Raw genomic sequence first — 18822 nt, 5'->3', positions numbered from 1 at the left:
CATAATAAAATTGATAATGCCATATCAAATTATTAACGCTTCAATTTCTAATTAACATGAGGAATCCGCTTATGTGCTGGTCTTCCGCACCGCACGACTAGTGAGCGCCTAGCAAATTTTAGAATTTTCGTATTTTCTAAAGCCACTTTATTATTTGTCGGTGTCACGTCAGCAATTTTTGATGACAGGTTAGCAATTAGACCAAAATAACCAAAATTTAAAGGTAATATACCGTAACTATAAACTTTGAAAACTTAGTTAAACAAAACCGAAAAATTGAACAAATTAAGAGGGGGAAAAAAAGCTATTTTCTCCTTCATTACCTGTAAGTTAAGAAAATTCTATGGCCGTCATCGATCCGCAGACCGCATTTGCGTACACATATATAAAACAAACAGATACCCAAAACTAAGACGCGTTTGAAGACAATTAATTTTAGTTTTCGATTACTTAATTTTACGAGTTTGAATTATATATATATATATATATATATATATATATATATATATATATTGAGAAGAAGGTTCCAGGAATCGTGGGTCAAAATAACATCATCTTGCATGTGACTGAACCCATGATATGAGGAGAGATATGACGTTAACTATGTCTCTCTCTGTGTAGGAATCGGAATACATATATTCAATTGCATGTCAAATTCTCACGTTAGCTAATTTCTTCTAAGTTGGCGAATAAAAATGACTGAAAATGAAACAAGGGGAAGGAGAAAGACAAGAATTGCCATGTTTTTTCTGACGGGATTTTTATTATTCAACGCACAGTTTTATTTCTCCTCTTTTGCAGAAGACGGTGGTTCACGGCGGCCGCCACCGGCGAGAAAAACGCGCCGCTTGTTTGGCACGGCGGAGCACAATGCAAGTATTCTATCAGATAAGTTTTACGAAGATAAGAGATTAGCGCACACAGGTCCTAACCCTCTTCACAACTGACGTGTGAAAGTTACAAGAATCTTTGCATGATACCATGAATTCTAATGTTACCTCGTAGATTTCGACTCGAGAAAGAAATGCGCAAGCTTTATAATTTATTAATAATTTTTTAATGATATTTTTGCGTTTGTTTAATATTTGAAATTTTAGAATATTTGATTGCTACAAATTAATTAAGTTAGTACTTTTGTTTAGTTACCGATCGATAATCGATTGCTGGCCATTTTCTGCGTATTCTTAATCGTCTCTTCTTAAGCATCTTGAAGTGTTGGAGATATACTCCATGCGAAACCTGCTAAAATAGTGTTTACGAAATTTAAAAATAAGTTATTATAAATTTTTTTTTTAACAAAATAGGAAGGACACCAACTTATCCTATCGTTGTAACAAAATAAGTAATTCAATATATACTTCATGAACGTTTTCACTTATTCGAAAATTGAATTTTTTTCATCATATATACAAACACATTAATCACTTTACGATTTTTAGTCAACTATGCTTTATATTTCAACATTAGAAATTTTAGAATTTTTTTCACATGACGCTAATGTACATAACACCGATATGGTTTTGACACGGGGTTGACATGTGTACTGTCACAACAACACTCTCGATTAAAAGTATCAAAATTTGAAATATATAAGAAAAAATTACTTTTTGGTCTTGTATGTTTGCCACTTTGCGATTTCGGACCTCTATATTTTCATATTTCAGTTTTAGTTCGTTATCTTTGTTTTATTGACAATTTTAGTTTTTTTTCCGATGTGGTGTTGATGTGTAACAAATGCGCGCAGTGTTAATGTGGAGCTGACGTGTATAGTGCCATATAAGCATTTTCGTAGAAAAAATAAATAAAATTGTCAAAAATGAAAACATGCATGACTAAAACTGAAATATGAAAATATAGAGGACCAAAATTGCAAAATTACAAAGATATAAGACTAAAATTATATTGTATTTTTTTCTGTACTTAATGCATGATTTAAATTAAAATTTGATAATATAGAGGACCAAACATGTAACACAAATATTATGCTCACTTTTTCCTATTTATGTCCACGAAAGTCATGGAATATTCTATACGTTCTAGAACATAGTATCTTTTGAAAAATGATAAATTCCAAAATGTATCTTAATTAATTAATTCGAGTAAAAGAAAGTAACATGAACGGCTAGATTGTCCTACGGTATATGTCTTATACATGTTCTATGGACAGACCCATTAAATCACGGGAAATATTCTATATATGATTATGTTCTATGGACAATCTGAAATTTGAACGGAGTTATGTTTCGTATTTTTTGTTCTAATTATTTTGTAATTACAACTTAATTTTTTTTAAAAATAAAATATCTTAATTATAAAATAGATATAACTATCAACAAAATTGTTACTTTAAAATAAAATATTATTGATCAGATTCATAGAATTTGGTTGTCATTAATATATAAATTAATATAAAATTTCTTATTATATTATGACGTAGGATGTCTCAATTTATACATGAGATTAGCTATACAATTAGGCACCGTTCTGTTCACGATATTACTAATATATGTATAACTTATCTCATCTCATCCCACGTTCTTCTCATCGTATTATTTATCTATATATTAACTATTTATTTTATATCAATCAAATCATTAATTATTTATCTCACATCAATCAAATCATTGAATTCAAATTACTATATTACCCCTTATAAATAATATAATTTTTATTTTATTTATTGTTAAAAGGACAAAATAGTAATTTAACATTTTTATATAAAATTTAATCAATCAAATCAAATAAACCATAATCTATCAATCAAATTCAATACAATTTTAACTATCATTTCTTATTTATTTTTTATTACATTATACTATTTATCTATATATTACTTATACCATATCTCAAACCAAACGGTGCCTTACTTGATCGAGCAACACTGAAAATTCACGAGCTTAGATATATCATACATGAGAAGTCATGACAATGAGTTAATTCGAGTCTAATGGATATTTTGATACCCCATGGATGAGTTCATCACATGTTTAGGCCCATTTGGAGTCCATAACCAAGACACAAGGCCCGGTTCAGGTATAAGTGTTAAGATTGAACCATGGAGGTAGGTAGTTGAGGCGAGAGATGTTGGAGTTGGAGTGAGGGTGGGAGTTGAAGCTGAGGATGAGCCTACGAGTGGAGGAGTAGAGAGAGGTGAAAAGGTGATGAGGTGAGGTGTGAATGAGCCTAGGAGTTGAGGATGACGATGGCGAGGAAGAGTAGCCAGGGTAGAACATACTTGAGGTGGGTGAGCTCTTAGCCTAAAATTCATCTCAAGGGCAAGACCTCTTAGCTTCATTTTCTCCTTAAGGGCGAGTCCCGGATGAACAAGCGCGTGAGTCTCACTCACGTGGTACCCTACAGAATGTGCGTGGTCCCCTACCTTATACTCTATAAATATCAGGTTCGCCTACGAACTTGGAGCTTTGGGATTAGATCGGACTCGGGTCATCAAATTTTAGTGAGTCATATTACAATCTCAACTTGACATTCGATCGAGCCGGTTATGTTTATGAAAAAATTGGTAACAGGTCATGTCATGTACGGATATTTGTGTGAATGTGCTTTTAAAATCCTAACTGGTTTATAAGACCCGGCCAATTAGGGTTTTAATATTAATATACCAGTGTTTTAAAAAGCATATGGTTTCTTCATTTTAAAAAAAAACAAAAGGTAGATAGGGGCAACCCGCATCCTAGCTTACGCCTAACTTTCTAAAATATTCTTGTTCATCTCCATATTTCTTCAACACTTTCTCTTTATTAATACAAACTCAAAATTCATGCCATCTTTTTCTTCTTCACCCGATACAATTTCCTCGAAGTTCTATTTCATAATGGAAAAGAGGTGATATAAAGAGAGATATATATATATATATACTAGGCATAAGTATGTGCGTTGCACGTGACAAAGGAATGAAATCGATATTTCATATTAATAATTATATTATAATATATATATACTAGACATAAGTATGTGCGTTGCACGTGACAAAGGAATGAAATCGATATTTCATATTAATAATTATATTATATGTTACAAGAAATAAATTGATCAACTCTAATTTGAATTCAACCGAAAAAGACAAGAGTTGAATAAAAAGAGAGAGAGATATAGAGAAATAATAGCACAAAAACGACATGAGTTTTTATTAATAAATTAGACATGTGCTAACATATCTACTATGTATATTTCAAGCAGCATCAGATATTTTTGTTGTAATAATAAATAATATTTTTTTACAATGTTAAAGAAATAAAGACAAAGAAGTCTTTTTAAAATTAAAATCATATATTTATTGTAATGTCCCAATTTCTAAAATCGAACATCGGAGCGTTACTCAACATACATACTTAAAATTTGGTAAAAATAAAAATTTTGCGGAAGCATAATCTTCTTTAATAAAAAGAGCGTATAATAAGTGCACAAAATAAAATAGCATTTAAAAATCTTTGCCAAACATGGCCATCGACATAAGATTCAAAATTTGTTTAAAACATTTTCCATTTTAAAGCATTCGCACTCATGCATTGCCCGTTGGACCGACCCCTGCCTCTTCTTCATGTCCGCCCAGATAATCATCAATAAAATCATTTACATCCTCGTTACATGCACCATTCAAGTATAGTGAGTCGAAAAACTCAGCAAGAAAATGCATAAAAAGGATTTTCTAACTTTAAAAGAGAAAACATTAACTTAAGCTTTCATGCAATATCATCTCGTATGTGTAACAATAACATAAAATATTTGGGGTGATGAAATATGAGTAGTGTGGTAACCGTCATAACGAGCCATTCATAGTTTCTTGTTGATCAACAAGCATATGACATTACTCCCGTAAACTTTCATTCTTTGGATAGCCGCTTCGGAGCTCATCCCGAAGTGCATATCCCGTATAACCATCTTGTGAGCCATATTTGGATAGCCGCTCCGGAGCTCATCCCGAAGTGCATACCCCATGTAATCACCACAAGACACATAAGTCATCAAAATATTTTTCATACAACATAACATATCATGCTTCACACATATCATCGTCATTCTTCCATAATCATGAACTTTCATAAAACAATGTCGTGCATGCATAAACCAATGTGAGAACACTTCATGCATAAAATACTTCCTACATTTCATGATTTTCATGGAAAAATAGTTTTCATGAAGGTTGAAAACATAACTTACATTACAAAGTATATTTGGTCCACGTGAGTCGTTCCGTCCATCACGGACATTCAAAACTTGAAATGTTTGCATAAAACCTCCTAAATATACTTAAGACATCTTAAAATAACATGAACATGAATTTAGTACCCTTAAAACGAAGGTTAAAAATTTTGGGACAGCGACATTCCGGACCCTTGTTCGAACCCTGACACGGACCCGTGTCCGGATGGGGCACGGACCCCGTGCTGACATCCGTGCACAACAAAATTTTGATTTTTAGGGACAGAGGGCACCCGGACCCCCTTCCAGGGTCTGGACATTCGCGAAATAAAAATTCTGGCCTGCGAACAGCTTTCACGAAAATCAGAATTTTGGGTTCCTAATTTGGCCAATCTTCTTGAAGCTTAGAAAAACAATTCAACACTCTGATAAACCTTCAAATAACACCTCAAAACTCATTCATCAATCCATTGATTCAAAGATTTGAATCAAAAATCCATACCCAACACACTCAAACTCAAAACTTGGATTTCAAACATCTAAGCCCTTACAACTCATCAAACTTGTACCAAAAACATCAGGAACGCCTCACGTTTCACAATTAATCATATATATTCATGAATCATCAAGAAATATGCATAGATCATCAATCTTCAACATAAGTTATAAATATTTAAAATAGCTATATTCTTGAATGAGTTTCAAATCGATGAAAACTTGCCTGAATAGATTGATTGGAATTAACTTGAGCGGTAGGACGATCTAGCCTCGAGACTCTGAAGAACCCTAGTATTGATGCAACAATTGAGAGAGAGATTTGAGATAAAAAGATAGCGTTCAAATGAGAGAAAAGATAAGAAATTCTGAACACTTAAATCATTTTGTGACTAATGGGCTCCTAACACGGCCTTTAGTTACAATTAAAAGTCCCTTCAAAATTTTACTCTTCTCTCAATAAATAAAATACACTGCATCCCATCAACTTTATTTTTAAAAAAATATTTTTCTTGACTCTATCCAAGGCTAGGCTAGTCCCTACGACCCAAAATTAATACCAACTTGAAAACTTTAAAATCATGCATATCACATAACATTTTCGGAATTCGAATAATTCACATAATTAAACATAAAAATTAAGCATACTAAATAACATGCATTAAATCACACAATTTAATTATCTTAACGTGATTAAGCTAGTGGACTTTTGGACCTTACAACTCTACCCTCTTTAAAAGAATTTCGTCCTCGAAATTTAACTTACCAAACAGTTTCGGATAGCGTGATCACATATCTCGGTTTCCCATGTGGCTTCCTCAACCAATTGGTTGCGTCATAGGATCTTCACCATCGGAATCTCTCTGTTCCTCAACTTACGAACTTGTCCGTCCAAAATTTGAACAGGCATCTCCTCGTAGGACAAGTCTGGCATCCATTACACTGGCTCGTGGCGAATAACATGAGAAGGATTTGCCACATACTTCCTTAACATGGAGATATGGAAGACATTGTGAACACCCTCCAAGTTTGGCGGTACTGCCACTCGGTAAGCTCGAGCCCCAAATTTTTCTTGGATATCGAAAGATCCTATATATCTTGGACTCAATTTACATTTCTTTGCAAATCTCATAACACCTTTCCATGGTGACACCTTTAAAAATACATGGTCACCTACTTCAAACTCCAATTCTCTATGTCGCTGGTCGGCGTAACTTTCTGTCGACTTTGAGCTGTCAACATTCTGTCTCTGATCTTGGCTATTACATCTACTGTTTGTGTCACTATTTTCGGTCCCAAAATAGCTCTCTCTCCAACTTCATCCTAGTGAAGGGGAGTTCTACACCTTCTCCCATACAATGCCTCATAAGGAGCCATGCCAATAGTTGCTTGATAACTATTGTTGTAAGTAAACTCTACTAAAGGCAATTTTGATTTCCAATTACATCCAAAGTCGATCATACAAGCTCTCAACATGTCTTCGAGTATCTGAATCACTCGTTCTAACTGACCATCTGTTTGGGGGTAGAAAGCTGTATTGAAAGCTAGCTTTATTCCCAATTCTTTATGTAAACTTCCCCAAAAGTTTGAAGTGAACTTAGGATCTCTGTCAGATACTATCCTCGCTGGTACTCCATGCAATCTGACAATTTCTAGAATGTACAACCCTGCATACTGATTCATCGAGAAGTTATTCTTGACTGAAATAAAATGAGCTGACTTATTTAACCTGTCAACTATCACCTAAATCGAGTTCATCCTTCGCGTTGAAACTGACAATCCTACCACGAAATTCATAGTGACATCTTCCCACTTCCATGTGGGTATTGGCAATGGTTTCAGGAGTGCTGCCGGTCTCTGATGCTCGATCTTCACTTGCTGACAATTCAAACATTCATTCACAAATTTTACAACATCCTTCTTCATACATGGCCACCAATATAAGGATTGTAGGTCCTTATACATCTTTGTACTCTCTGGATGAATAGAATACAGAACAGTATGGGCTTCAGTCATCACTTTCATTCTTAATGAATCTACTGCTGGCACCCACATTCTACCTCTGTGATGCACAATGCCGTCTTTGATGGTATACAGTGTACCACCCTTAGCCTCATCTCTTGTTCTCCAGGTTATCAACTGTTCATCAGAAACTTGTCCTGTTCGAATCCTATCGAGCAAATTAGGTACTACTGTTATTGCTGATAGCGTGCACACATCCCTTGGTCCGAGTACCTCCAAGCTCATCCGTTCAAAATCAACAATCAACTCATGTTGGACTGTCAATTGGTTCAATGTTGCAGACTTGAGACTCAATACATCTGCTACTGCATTAGCCTTACCTGGATGGTAGCTAATGTCACAGTCGTAGTCCTTCACCAATTCCAGCCATCTCTTTTGCCTCATGTTCAACTTCTTCTAAGTGAAGAAATATTTTAGGCTTTTGTGATCAGCGAAAATCTGACACCTTTCACCATACAAGTAGTATCTCCATAGCTTCAAAGCAAAAACAACAGCCGCCAACTCAAGATCATGACTCTGGTAGTTTCTCTCATGGACCTTCAGCTGTCGAGATGCATATGCTATTACTTTATCATCCTGCATCAATACAGCTCCTAATCCACTCTTAGAAGCATCGGTATAAACCACAAAACAACTCGTGCTTTCGGGAATTGCTAGCACTGGCGCTGACCTCAGTCTTTCCTTCAATTCTGCAAAGCTCTTCTCACATTGTTCTGATCACACAAACTTCACACCTTTTCGAGTTAAGGAAGTAGTGGTAGAGCTATCTTGGAGAAGTCTTGAATAAATCTCCTGTAGTAGCCTGCTAAACCAAGAAACTTCGTATTTCTGTAGCATCCTTTGGAGCAACCCAATTTCGAACCGCTTCTACCTTAGACGGATCCACCTCAATTCCCTTAGCTGAAACTATATGACCAAAAAAATGAAATCTGCTCCAGCCAAAATTCACACATACTGAACTTAGCATACAGTTGCTTTTCTTTCAGAATCTGCAACACTGTAGACAAGTGCTGACGATGCTCCTCTAGACTGCGAGAGTAAATCAATATGTCATCTATGAAGACTATGACAAACTGATCCAATAAGGGTTGAAACACCATGTTCATCAAATCCATGGACACAGCTGGTGCATTTGTCAACCCAAACGACATTACTAAGAACTCGTATTGGCCATAGCGAGTCATGAATGCTGTCTTCTGCACATTTACATCCTTTACCTTCAGCTGATTGAAGCTTGATCGTAGATCGATTTTTTAGAACACCTTTGCCCCTTGCAATTGGTCGAACAAGTCGTCTATTCTTGGCAAGGGATATTTGTTCTTCACTGTAACTCGATTCAGCTCTCTATAGTCAATGCACAACCTCATTGACCCATCTTTCTTCTTAACAAACAACACCGGTGCACCCCATGGCGATACACTCGGTCTGATGAACCCCTTATCCTGCAACTCTTGCAATTGATCTTTCAGTTCTTTCATCTCAGTCGGTGCTAATCTGTACGGTGCCTTAGAAGCTGTCTTAGTTCTAGGCATCAGTTCTATCTCAAATTCGAATTCCCTGACTTGAGGCAATCCCGCAACATCATCGGGAAAAACTTCTGGAAAGTCCTTCACTACCTCCACTTCCACAAGTTTCGGTCGCTGCACCTCCAGCTCGCCAGTTAGACTTGCAAGAAAGCCTGTACACCTATTACTCAATATCTGCCACGCTGTTTCTGCAGAAATCATACCTGATGAGCTCCTCTTAGATGTAGCGCGGTACACAAATGGTTTTCCATTCTGATCTTTTAAAGAGACAGTTCTCCGTTTGCAGTCAATAATAGCCTCATGCTGAGTCAACCAGACCGTCCCAAAAATCGCATCGAAATCCACCATTTTTAAAACAATAAAATCTGCACACAACACTAGTCTCTGCATCTGAACCTTACAATTTCTTACCACACTACTACTTTTCAGTTCTTCTCCTGAGGGTAACGACACACAAAATTCCGATATAGATTCATTCGGCAAGACCCTCAATTTTATCATAAAACTAATAGACATAAAAGAGTGCGTAGCTTCCTGTATCAATCAACACGAAAGCAGGTAAATCAGCAATACAAATCATACCTGTGACAATTGTAGAATCTGGGTCAACCTGATCGTGAGTCATAACAAACACTCTTCCCTTGATAGGATCCTTTGATTGTGGGCAATCCTTGGAGAAATGCCATGGCTTCTAGCAAAGAAAGCAAGTATTGGTCCCAAGCATGCATTGACCTGAGTGTGACTTCCCATACTCCTGACAGATAGGTGCATTCGCCGGCCTTGGAGCATTGGTGTTCGGCTGATTCTGTCCCCGAGGTCGCGCCTGATTGGGGTTTTGGCGCTGCTGCTGCTGTTGCTGCTGCTGCGGTCTCCTCTGAGCTGGCGCTTGGTATGGCCTCTTCTGACTAGACCCTTGCTGTTCTCTCCCCTGGTAACTGATTCTCTTTGCTTGCGATTCTTTGATAATATCATTCCCATATTTTTTTGACAACATAGCCTCATCGACTGCTGCTCGGTAAGTTTTTGCCCCACTCAATCTGACATCACGACAAATTGTGGCATTCAGTCCCTTCGTGAAATGCTTCAACTCCTCTGCAGCATTACCCGAAATCATGGGCACAAAGTACCTTCCCCTCTCAAAATTCTTCACATAATCGGCAATGGACATGCTCCCTTGGCGGAGCTCCAGAAATTCTTTGGCAAGTCTAGTTCTGGTGCTGATAGTGAAATACTTCCCATAAGAACACATCTTTGAATCCATTCCAAGTCAACGTAGTCATATCCACAGCAGAACGGGCTCCCTGCCACCAAACCCGTGCATCATCACGGAACATGAAGATGACACACCTCACACGGTCTGCATCAGTGAGCTGCATGTAGTCAAAAATGGTCTCCACTGACTGCACCCATTCCTCGGTTACAATGGGATCAACCCCTCCTTTAAACTCCGGTGGCCCTAGATCCTTAAACGGCTTAAATATCGGATCTGATTGTTGTTCCGCCCGCCCGCTTGTGCTTGAATTAACTGTTGAATTTGTTCCCTTTGGGCTCTACTCTGCTCTTGCAACAGAGTCGCCAACCCAGCCAAAAACTGGTTATTCTGATGGTTAGCCATGATCCTGATGTCCACACAGTCCACTTGTTTAATTACGTTATTTAAACATAACATCATACTCACCATGCACAAATTATCAGTCGTAAATATTATCATGCATCTTAAACAATCCATAACATAAACTTACAGACATGAAGACAAAGCATAGGATCGTGGCAAGAATGCATGCGTGCAAACAAACCCAGAGCAAACTGCTCTGATACCAAGCTATAACGTCCCAATTTCTAAAGTCGAACATCAGAGCATTACTCAACATACATACTTAAAATTTGTTAAAAATAAAAATTTTGCGGAATCATAATCTTCTTTAATAAAAAGAGCATATAATAAGTGCACGAAATAAAATAGCATTTAAAAACCTTTGCCAAACATGGCCATCGACATAAGATTCAAAATTTGTTTAAAACATTTTCCATTCTAAAGCATTCGCACTCATGCATTGCCCATTGGACCGACCCCTGCCTCTTCTTCATGTCCGCCCATATAATCATCAATAAAATCATCCACATCCTCGTTATTTGGTCCACGTGAGTCGTTCCATCCATCATGGACATTCAAAACTTGAAATGTTTGCATAAAACCTCGTAAATATACTTAAACATCTTAAAATAACATGAACATGAATTTAGTACCCTTAAAACGAAGGTTAAAAATTTTGGGACAGCGGCATTCCAGACCCTTGTCCGGACCCTGGCACGAACCCGTGTCCGGATGGGGCACGGACTCCGTGCCAACATCTGTGCACAACAAAATTTTGATTTTTAGGGACAGAGGGCACCCGGACCCCCTTCTAGGGTCTGGACATTCGCGAAATAAAAATTCTGGCCTGCGAACAGCTTTCACGAAAATTAGATTTCTGGGTTCCTAATTCGGCCAATCTTCTTGAACCTTGGAAAAACAATTCAAAACTCTGATAAACCTTCAAATAACACCTCAAAACTCATTCATCAATCCATTGATTCAAATATTTGAATAAAAAATCCATACCCAACACACTCAAACTCAAAACTTGGATTTCAAAAATCTAAGCGCTTACAACTCATTAAACTTGTACCGAAAACATCAGGAACGCCTCACGTTTCACAATTAATCATATATATTCATGAATCATCAAGAAATATGCATAGATCATCAATATTCAACATAAGGTTTAAATATTTAAAATAGCTATATTCTTGAATGAGTTTCAAACCGATGAAAACTTGCCTGAATCAATTGATTGGAATTAACCTGAGTGGTAGGACGATCTAGCCTCGAGACTCTGAAGAACCCTAGTATTGATGCAGCGATTGAGAGAGAGATTTGAGAGAAAAAGAGAGTGTTCAAATGAGAGAAAAAAGAAGAAATTCTGAACACTTAAACCGTTTTGTGACTAATGGGCTCCTAACACGGCCATTTAGTTACAATTAAAAGTCCCTTCAAAATTTTACTCTTCTCTCAATAAATAAAATACACTGCATCCCATCAACTTTATTTTAGAAAAACATTTTTCTTGACTCTATCCAAGGCTAGGCTCGTTCCTACGACCCAAAATTAATACCAACTTGAAAACTTTAAAATCATGCATATCACATAACATTTTCGGCATTCAAATAATTCACATAATTAACATAACAATTAAGCATACTAAATAACATGCATTAAATCACACGATTTAATTATCTTAACGTGATTAATTAAGCTAGTGGACTTTTGGACCTTACATTTATAGATAAAATAAAATAGAAGGAGGAGAATAGATAGATAGATTATGCTATAGACAATGAATAACTTAAAATTTTAAACTAATAATAATAATAAATTTAATTTACAAATTGCTATATATAAATGTGTCTTAAATTTTAAGAGAAGTTAGCACAATGATTAAAATTTTTAATAGCAAAATGATACCTACAAGTTATTTTATCCATAAATTCCATGAACCAAATTGCATGAGTAGGAGAAATAAATGCAAGAATTAAAGTGTCTTAATCAAGCTATGCAAAATGGCACTAACATCCCCATAAATTTTTTAACAATGCTAAAGAAATAGGGACAAACAAGTCTTTTCACAATTGAACTCACATATTTATATATGTAATTGGTCGAGCAAATACTACCACTGAAAATCAACCTAAATATATATATATCAATTAAGCTCGAATATATCGCAAGTGCACGAGTCAAGTAATAATATAGTGTACAAAGTACGAGTATCGTCCCACAGAGATTGATGTCTGACAAAATTACTCAAGTATTATTCTTTAGTTAATTAAGATAACATGATAATAAATTAATAAACTAAAATAAAAGATGAAAAAAAACAAAATAATAAAATTAAATTCAGAAAATAAATAAACGATTGTTAGGATCTCGGTTCACCTACCCCTTTTTCTTCTCTAATGATTGAAATTCAGTTCTCAAGTCATGCTTTTGACGGAATTCCCTAATCTATCAATATACTCTGTCGAGTTATATTAATCTAATTAACAAATTGCAATAACCGAGTGTCCTTGTGTTATTTAACAATTGCAATTGCATTACGATTTGTGGAATCCTCTAGCTTTCGACCTATTGGACTATGACTATCAACATGTATCCAACCTCATATGTCTATGTAAGTTGTAGATCCATGGACTATATTACCCTATCATGTTATAAAATCTCCTTTCAGTATCAATTATAACACATAAAATCAATTCAAAGTTGATCAATCTCCAAATAATCAATAAAAACAATAATATAATCAAGAATGCATAAAAATCAAATTCAATCTTCAAGAAGAAATCAAAACAAAGTTTTGGGGGTAGGATCCCCTAAATCCCAATAAATATAAAAGAAAGAAGAGAAAACTAGTGTTGCGATTCTTGAGTTCTTCAAGTTTCCTCCCTCTTCACGTTCTTCTCCTTGGATGGCCGCCTCCTCCCTTGCGTTTCTGATGTGTGAAACTTCGGAACCCTTTCTCACGTCTGATATGTCCCTTTTTATATGTGGTTGGAAAGCCCATCCAATAAAGCCCCAAAAAATTGCAACTTTTAATGTTAGAAAATTAATATTTTTTCAGTCCGCGTCGCGCCATGGCGCAGAAAAGTCACGCCATAGCGTGAAAAGTTCTGTTTTCACTTCTTCAAAATCCTCGGTTCATGCCACGGAAAATCACGCCATGGCTTGAAAAGTTCTGCCTCCAGTTTTCAGCGCGCAGTTATCTTGCAAAAATCAATTACATGAGTTCTAATCGTCGGATTGAGCTGAAATTTTGGCAACATCTTCAAAACATCTTGAAATTTAATTTGAACGGTGAAGATTTGATTTGAAGCAACCAAAAATTAAATTAGAATTTTTTTTATCAAGGCTGCTCCGTAATTCATTCTTCAAAAACCCATTTTCCTACAAAATTAATCCGGAGAGTGAAATTCACACATAAGCAATAAATCACACAAAAAAATACATAAAACAATATGAGACCAAACATATGCATGCAAAATAGACATAAAATAATGCACACAAAATGCACTTATCAACACCCCCATACTTAAATCTTGCTCGCCCTCGAGCAAGACATGCAAAAATAATATGCAAACACAAACATAAGTAAGAATGAATCATGAACGTGCACAGCCTCCGAAAAGTTCCCACATTCAAAAATTTAAAACCACAAACTTTTGATTGCTCACAATACACTATCAGTTTAACGTAAACGTGTGTGAGTGTGCCATGTTATTCCAGTTTCATGCAACTTCAAAAGAATTCATCCTAAGAATGTTTAGCGACCTATGACAATTCAATGCAAGTATCACAATCCAGCACTCCTTCATCCCAACAATCCCAAACAAAACATGCATTCTCTTGAGAATAATTACGTACCTCCGGATTTTGCACCCGGTTTTTTTCTAAGCACCAATAATTACCCGCAAACTTAGCTATAACTAAGATAGGATTCGAATTTCAATCCCCTCGTCTATAGCTTAGATGGAACTACAATCCCATTTATCCCACAAACTTAGCTATGGAAAATTGATTAGGATTTCAACCATTTTTCAATCCCGGATGGAATTGTTATTTTAAAATTTGTTTAAAAATTTTGTATTAACCCCATGGACTCCGCATACTTAGTCAAAAACAAGGGATTAGGATTTCAATCCTTCACTCGTAACCCGGATGGAGTTAACTTAATTTTCAACAAAAGTTTTTTTTCAAAAAATTTATAGGTACGCCCAAGATCATACATACAATGTCTAACAATCATCAAGAATCCAAAGACACTATCATGATCAACAAACATCTATTGTTGTGCAATGATCAAACAAACACGAACTTCATCAATTACTTCGCGACACTACACCAACCTAACATGCGTGCTTAATATGATTCACGATTCAACCAACAGCTTCTCATGTTCAATCAAAAGCAACATTTTTTCAAGAAATTTTTTTTTCAACTCTATCATCATCGGCTAACAGTCATCATTCTACTTATTCACATAACACAAACACAAAATATAATGATATGCATGAATACGAACTATATGCAATAATCTAAACCATATGAATAAAAAACATAATGACGAACGAAACAAAACTAAATAACACCCCCTCATACTTATCCAAAGCATTGCCCTCAATGCTCTAGAATAATGAACAAAATGAGAAACGAACAAATGCAAAACAAAAATAAACACAATGAAAACAAAATAACACTCCCCTGGTCAATCATCGTGGTGTATATCCATCTGCCGCTGCTGCACCACATTTCTTAGGCCATCAATATTCTTATATATTACCTTGAAAATCCAAAAATTGAGGGATTAAACATGATCAACTCAACACGAAACGACACTAGATAAAAAACTGAAATTAAATAAACAAAACAGAAAGAATTAGAATTCTTGGGTTGCCTCCCAAGTAGCGCCTGATTTTCAGCCCTTGGCTCGACCCTCAGAAGCACTCATCAAAGAGCAGTTGACGCCCAAAGTAAGTGTCATATGACACCACCAATGGGTGTTTGTTCCATGTGCCCTCAAGCTTGGCCAGATAAATGTGATTTAAACTCATCACCTCAACAACACCCCATAACAGCTGGTAAACATGGGAAGAGAAAATCTCTGTTGGCTCTCCATGTTGTTGGGTAAAACTCGTGAATACTTGTCGATGAATCATCTCAAAGTATTACGCCAGATGAATTCCTGCAAGAATAGAATATACAACGATAGATCATGCAGAAATAAAATAAAATAAATAAAAAAAAGAAATTAACTAAAAAAAATAACAAAAAGTAAAATTTGTCTATTTCAATCCCCGGCAACGGCGCCAAAAACTTGGTCGAGCAAATACTACCACTGAAAATCAACCTAAATATATATATCAATTAAGCTCGAATATATCGCAAGTGCACGAGTCAAGTAATAATATAGTGTACAAAGTACGAGTATCGTCCCACAGAGATTGATGTCTGACAAAATTACTCAAGTATTATTCTTTAGTTAATTAAGATAACATGATAATAAATTAATAAACTAAAATAAAAGATGGAAAAAAAACAAAATAATAAAATTAAATTCAGAAAATAAATAAACGATCGTTAGGATATCGGTTCACCTACCCCTTTTTCTTCTCTAATGATTGAAATTCAGTTCTCAAGTCATGCTTTTGACGGAATTCCCTAATCTATCAATATACTCTGTCGAGTTATATTAATCTAATTAACAAATTGCAATAACCAAGTGTCCTTGTGTTATTTAACAATTGCAATTGCATTACGATTTGTGGAATCCTCTAGCTTTCGACCTATTGGACTATGACTATCAACATGTATCCAACCTCATATGTCTATGTAAGTTGTAGATCCATGGACTATATTATCCTATCATGTTATAAAATCTCCTTTCAGTATCAATTATACCACATAAAATCAATTCGAAGTTGATCAATCTCCAAATAATCAATAAAAACAGTAATATAATCAAGAATGCATAAAAACCAAATTCAATCTTCAAGAAGAAATCAAAACAAAGTTTTGGAGGTAGGATCCCCTAAATCCCAATAAATATAAAAGAAAGAAGAGAAAACTAGTGTTGCGATTCTTGAGTTCTTCAAGTTTTCTCCCTCTTCACGTTCTTCTCCTTGGATGGCCGCCTCCTTCCTTGCGTTTCTTATGTGTGGAACTTCGGAACCCTTTCTCACGTCTGATATGTCCCTTTTTATATGTGGTTGGAAAGGCCATCCAATAAAGCCCCAAAAAATCGCAACTTTTAATGTTAGAAAATTAATATTTTTTCAGTCCGCGTCACGCCATGGCGCAGAAAAGTCACTCCATAGCGTGAAAAGTTCTGTTTTCACTTCTTCAAAATCCTCGGTTCACGCCACGGCGCAGAAAATATCATGCCATGGCCTGAAAAGTTCTGCCTCCAGTTTTCAGCGCGCAGTTATCTTGCAAAAATCATTACGTGAGTTTTAACCGTCGGATTGAGCTGAAATTTTGGCAACATCTTCAAAACATCTTGAAATTTAATTTGAACAATGGAGATTTAATTTGGAGCACCCAAAAATTAAATTTGAATTTTTTATCAAGGCTGCTCCATAATTGCTTCTTCAAAAACCCATTTTCCTACAAAATTAATCCGGAGAGTGAAATTCACACATAAGAAATAAATCACACAAAAAAAATACATAAAACAATATGAGACCAAACATATGCATGCAAAATAGACATAAAATAATGTACACAAAATGCACTTATCAGTAATGTAATATTTTATTATATTTTAGTATACTTTACTATGCTATAAAGAAGGAATAACTTGAATTTTTAAAGTAATAATAAATAATAATTTTTGATAATGTTAAAGAAATAGAGACAAGAAGTATTTTTAAAATTAAAATCATATATTTATAGATAAAATAAAATAGAAAAAGAAGAATAGATAGATAGATTATGTTATAAACAATGAATAACTTAAAATTTTAAACTTATAATAATAATAAATTTAATTTACAAATTGCTATATATAAACGTAGAAGTTAGCACAATGATTAAAATTTTTAATAGCAAAATGATACTTACAAGTTATTTTATCCATAAATTCCATGAACCAAATTGCATGAGTAGGAGAAATAAATGCAAGAATTAAAGTGTCTTAATCAAGCTATGCAAAATGACACCAACATCCCCATAAATTATTTAACAATGCTAAAAAAATAGGGACAAACAAGTCTTTTCACAATTGAACTCATATATTTATATATGTAATAGAATGTAATAGATAATATATATATATATATATATATATATATATATATATATATAAAATTTTGATACCCTGCAACCCTAGGGTGCAGTGTAACATGGGCACCGCCTATGTGGCGGTCCATGATTGATCAGTCGTTTTTCGTAAAAAAAAAAAAAAAAAATTTGTGTGGTTGTGGACGCGCCACGTTGGCAGGCACCTACAGGGTGCAGAGTAAGGGTGTACGTGCAGGGTATCATTTTTTTATATATATATATATATATATATATAGAGACATACAGCCGTCTTCTAGCTTTTACCAATATAAAAGCATGCATACATTGCCTAAATAAATTATATGTATATATATAGTATTCTAGAAGGTGCGGCCTAGGCACCGTCTCGATTTTTGCAAAGACGTTGCCACGTTAACTAATCGATCCCTTATGTGGTTCGAAATCCGCCTAGGTTGATATATATATATATATATGATTCAGAGTATCCTTTCCTATTTGATCCCTTTGAATTCCATATTCGAAGTTGCGATCGGATCTATTCATTAAAAAGACTCGATTCAATACATTTCTTATGTACCCATAGGTACTATATTGGATTTGAATCAGATTTCGGATCAATCTATATATATATATAGTTTTCCTTTCCTTGTCTTATGCGTTAGTTGAATTTTTTTTGCAATATTTTCAGTTTATATTTTCGTCAAAGAGATCATCAAACATGATGAGAGCTTTATGAACTACTTAGTTTATGTTTTACTATGGTTATATTAATAAAAAAATTTGAGT

General features: G+C 35.1%; 1 protein-coding gene across 1 annotated transcript; it reads right to left on the bottom strand.

Annotated features, from left to right (window-relative positions):
* Nucleotides 1-8073: 8073 nt before the first annotated feature.
* Nucleotides 8074-10452, bottom strand: LOC140873184 (uncharacterized). Its single transcript, XM_073276202.1, has 6 exons — nucleotides 9936-10452; nucleotides 9836-9894; nucleotides 9112-9737; nucleotides 8752-9001; nucleotides 8647-8706; nucleotides 8074-8253 (listed from the first exon to the last, which is right to left on the bottom strand). The coding sequence occupies exons 1-6, from the start codon at nucleotides 10450-10452 to the stop codon at nucleotides 8074-8076; spliced, it is 1692 nt and encodes a 563-aa protein (XP_073132303.1).
* Nucleotides 10453-18822: the final 8370 nt, after the last annotated feature.

Source organism: Henckelia pumila, chromosome 1 (assembly GCF_033568475.1).
Source record: "Henckelia pumila isolate YLH828 chromosome 1, ASM3356847v2, whole genome shotgun sequence".
Lineage (NCBI taxonomy): Eukaryota > Viridiplantae > Streptophyta > Magnoliopsida > Lamiales > Gesneriaceae > Henckelia > Henckelia pumila.
This window is presented reverse-complemented; position numbering and strand designations above follow the sequence as displayed.

Bases quoted from the DNA above. Each gene is read 5' to 3' on its own strand.
- LOC140873184 (XM_073276202.1), bottom strand. From the start codon at position 10,452: ATGTGTTCTTATGGGAAGTATTTCACTATCAGCACCAGAACTAGACTT. The intron at 9,895-9,935 runs GTCAATGCATGC...TTTCTTTGCTAG, and splicing joins GTATGGGAAGTCACACTCAG to AAGCCATGGCATTTCTCCAA. The intron at 9,738-9,835 runs GTTTGTTATGAC...TGATTGATACAG, and splicing joins GATCCTATCAAGGGAAGAGT to GAAGCTACGCACTCTTTTAT.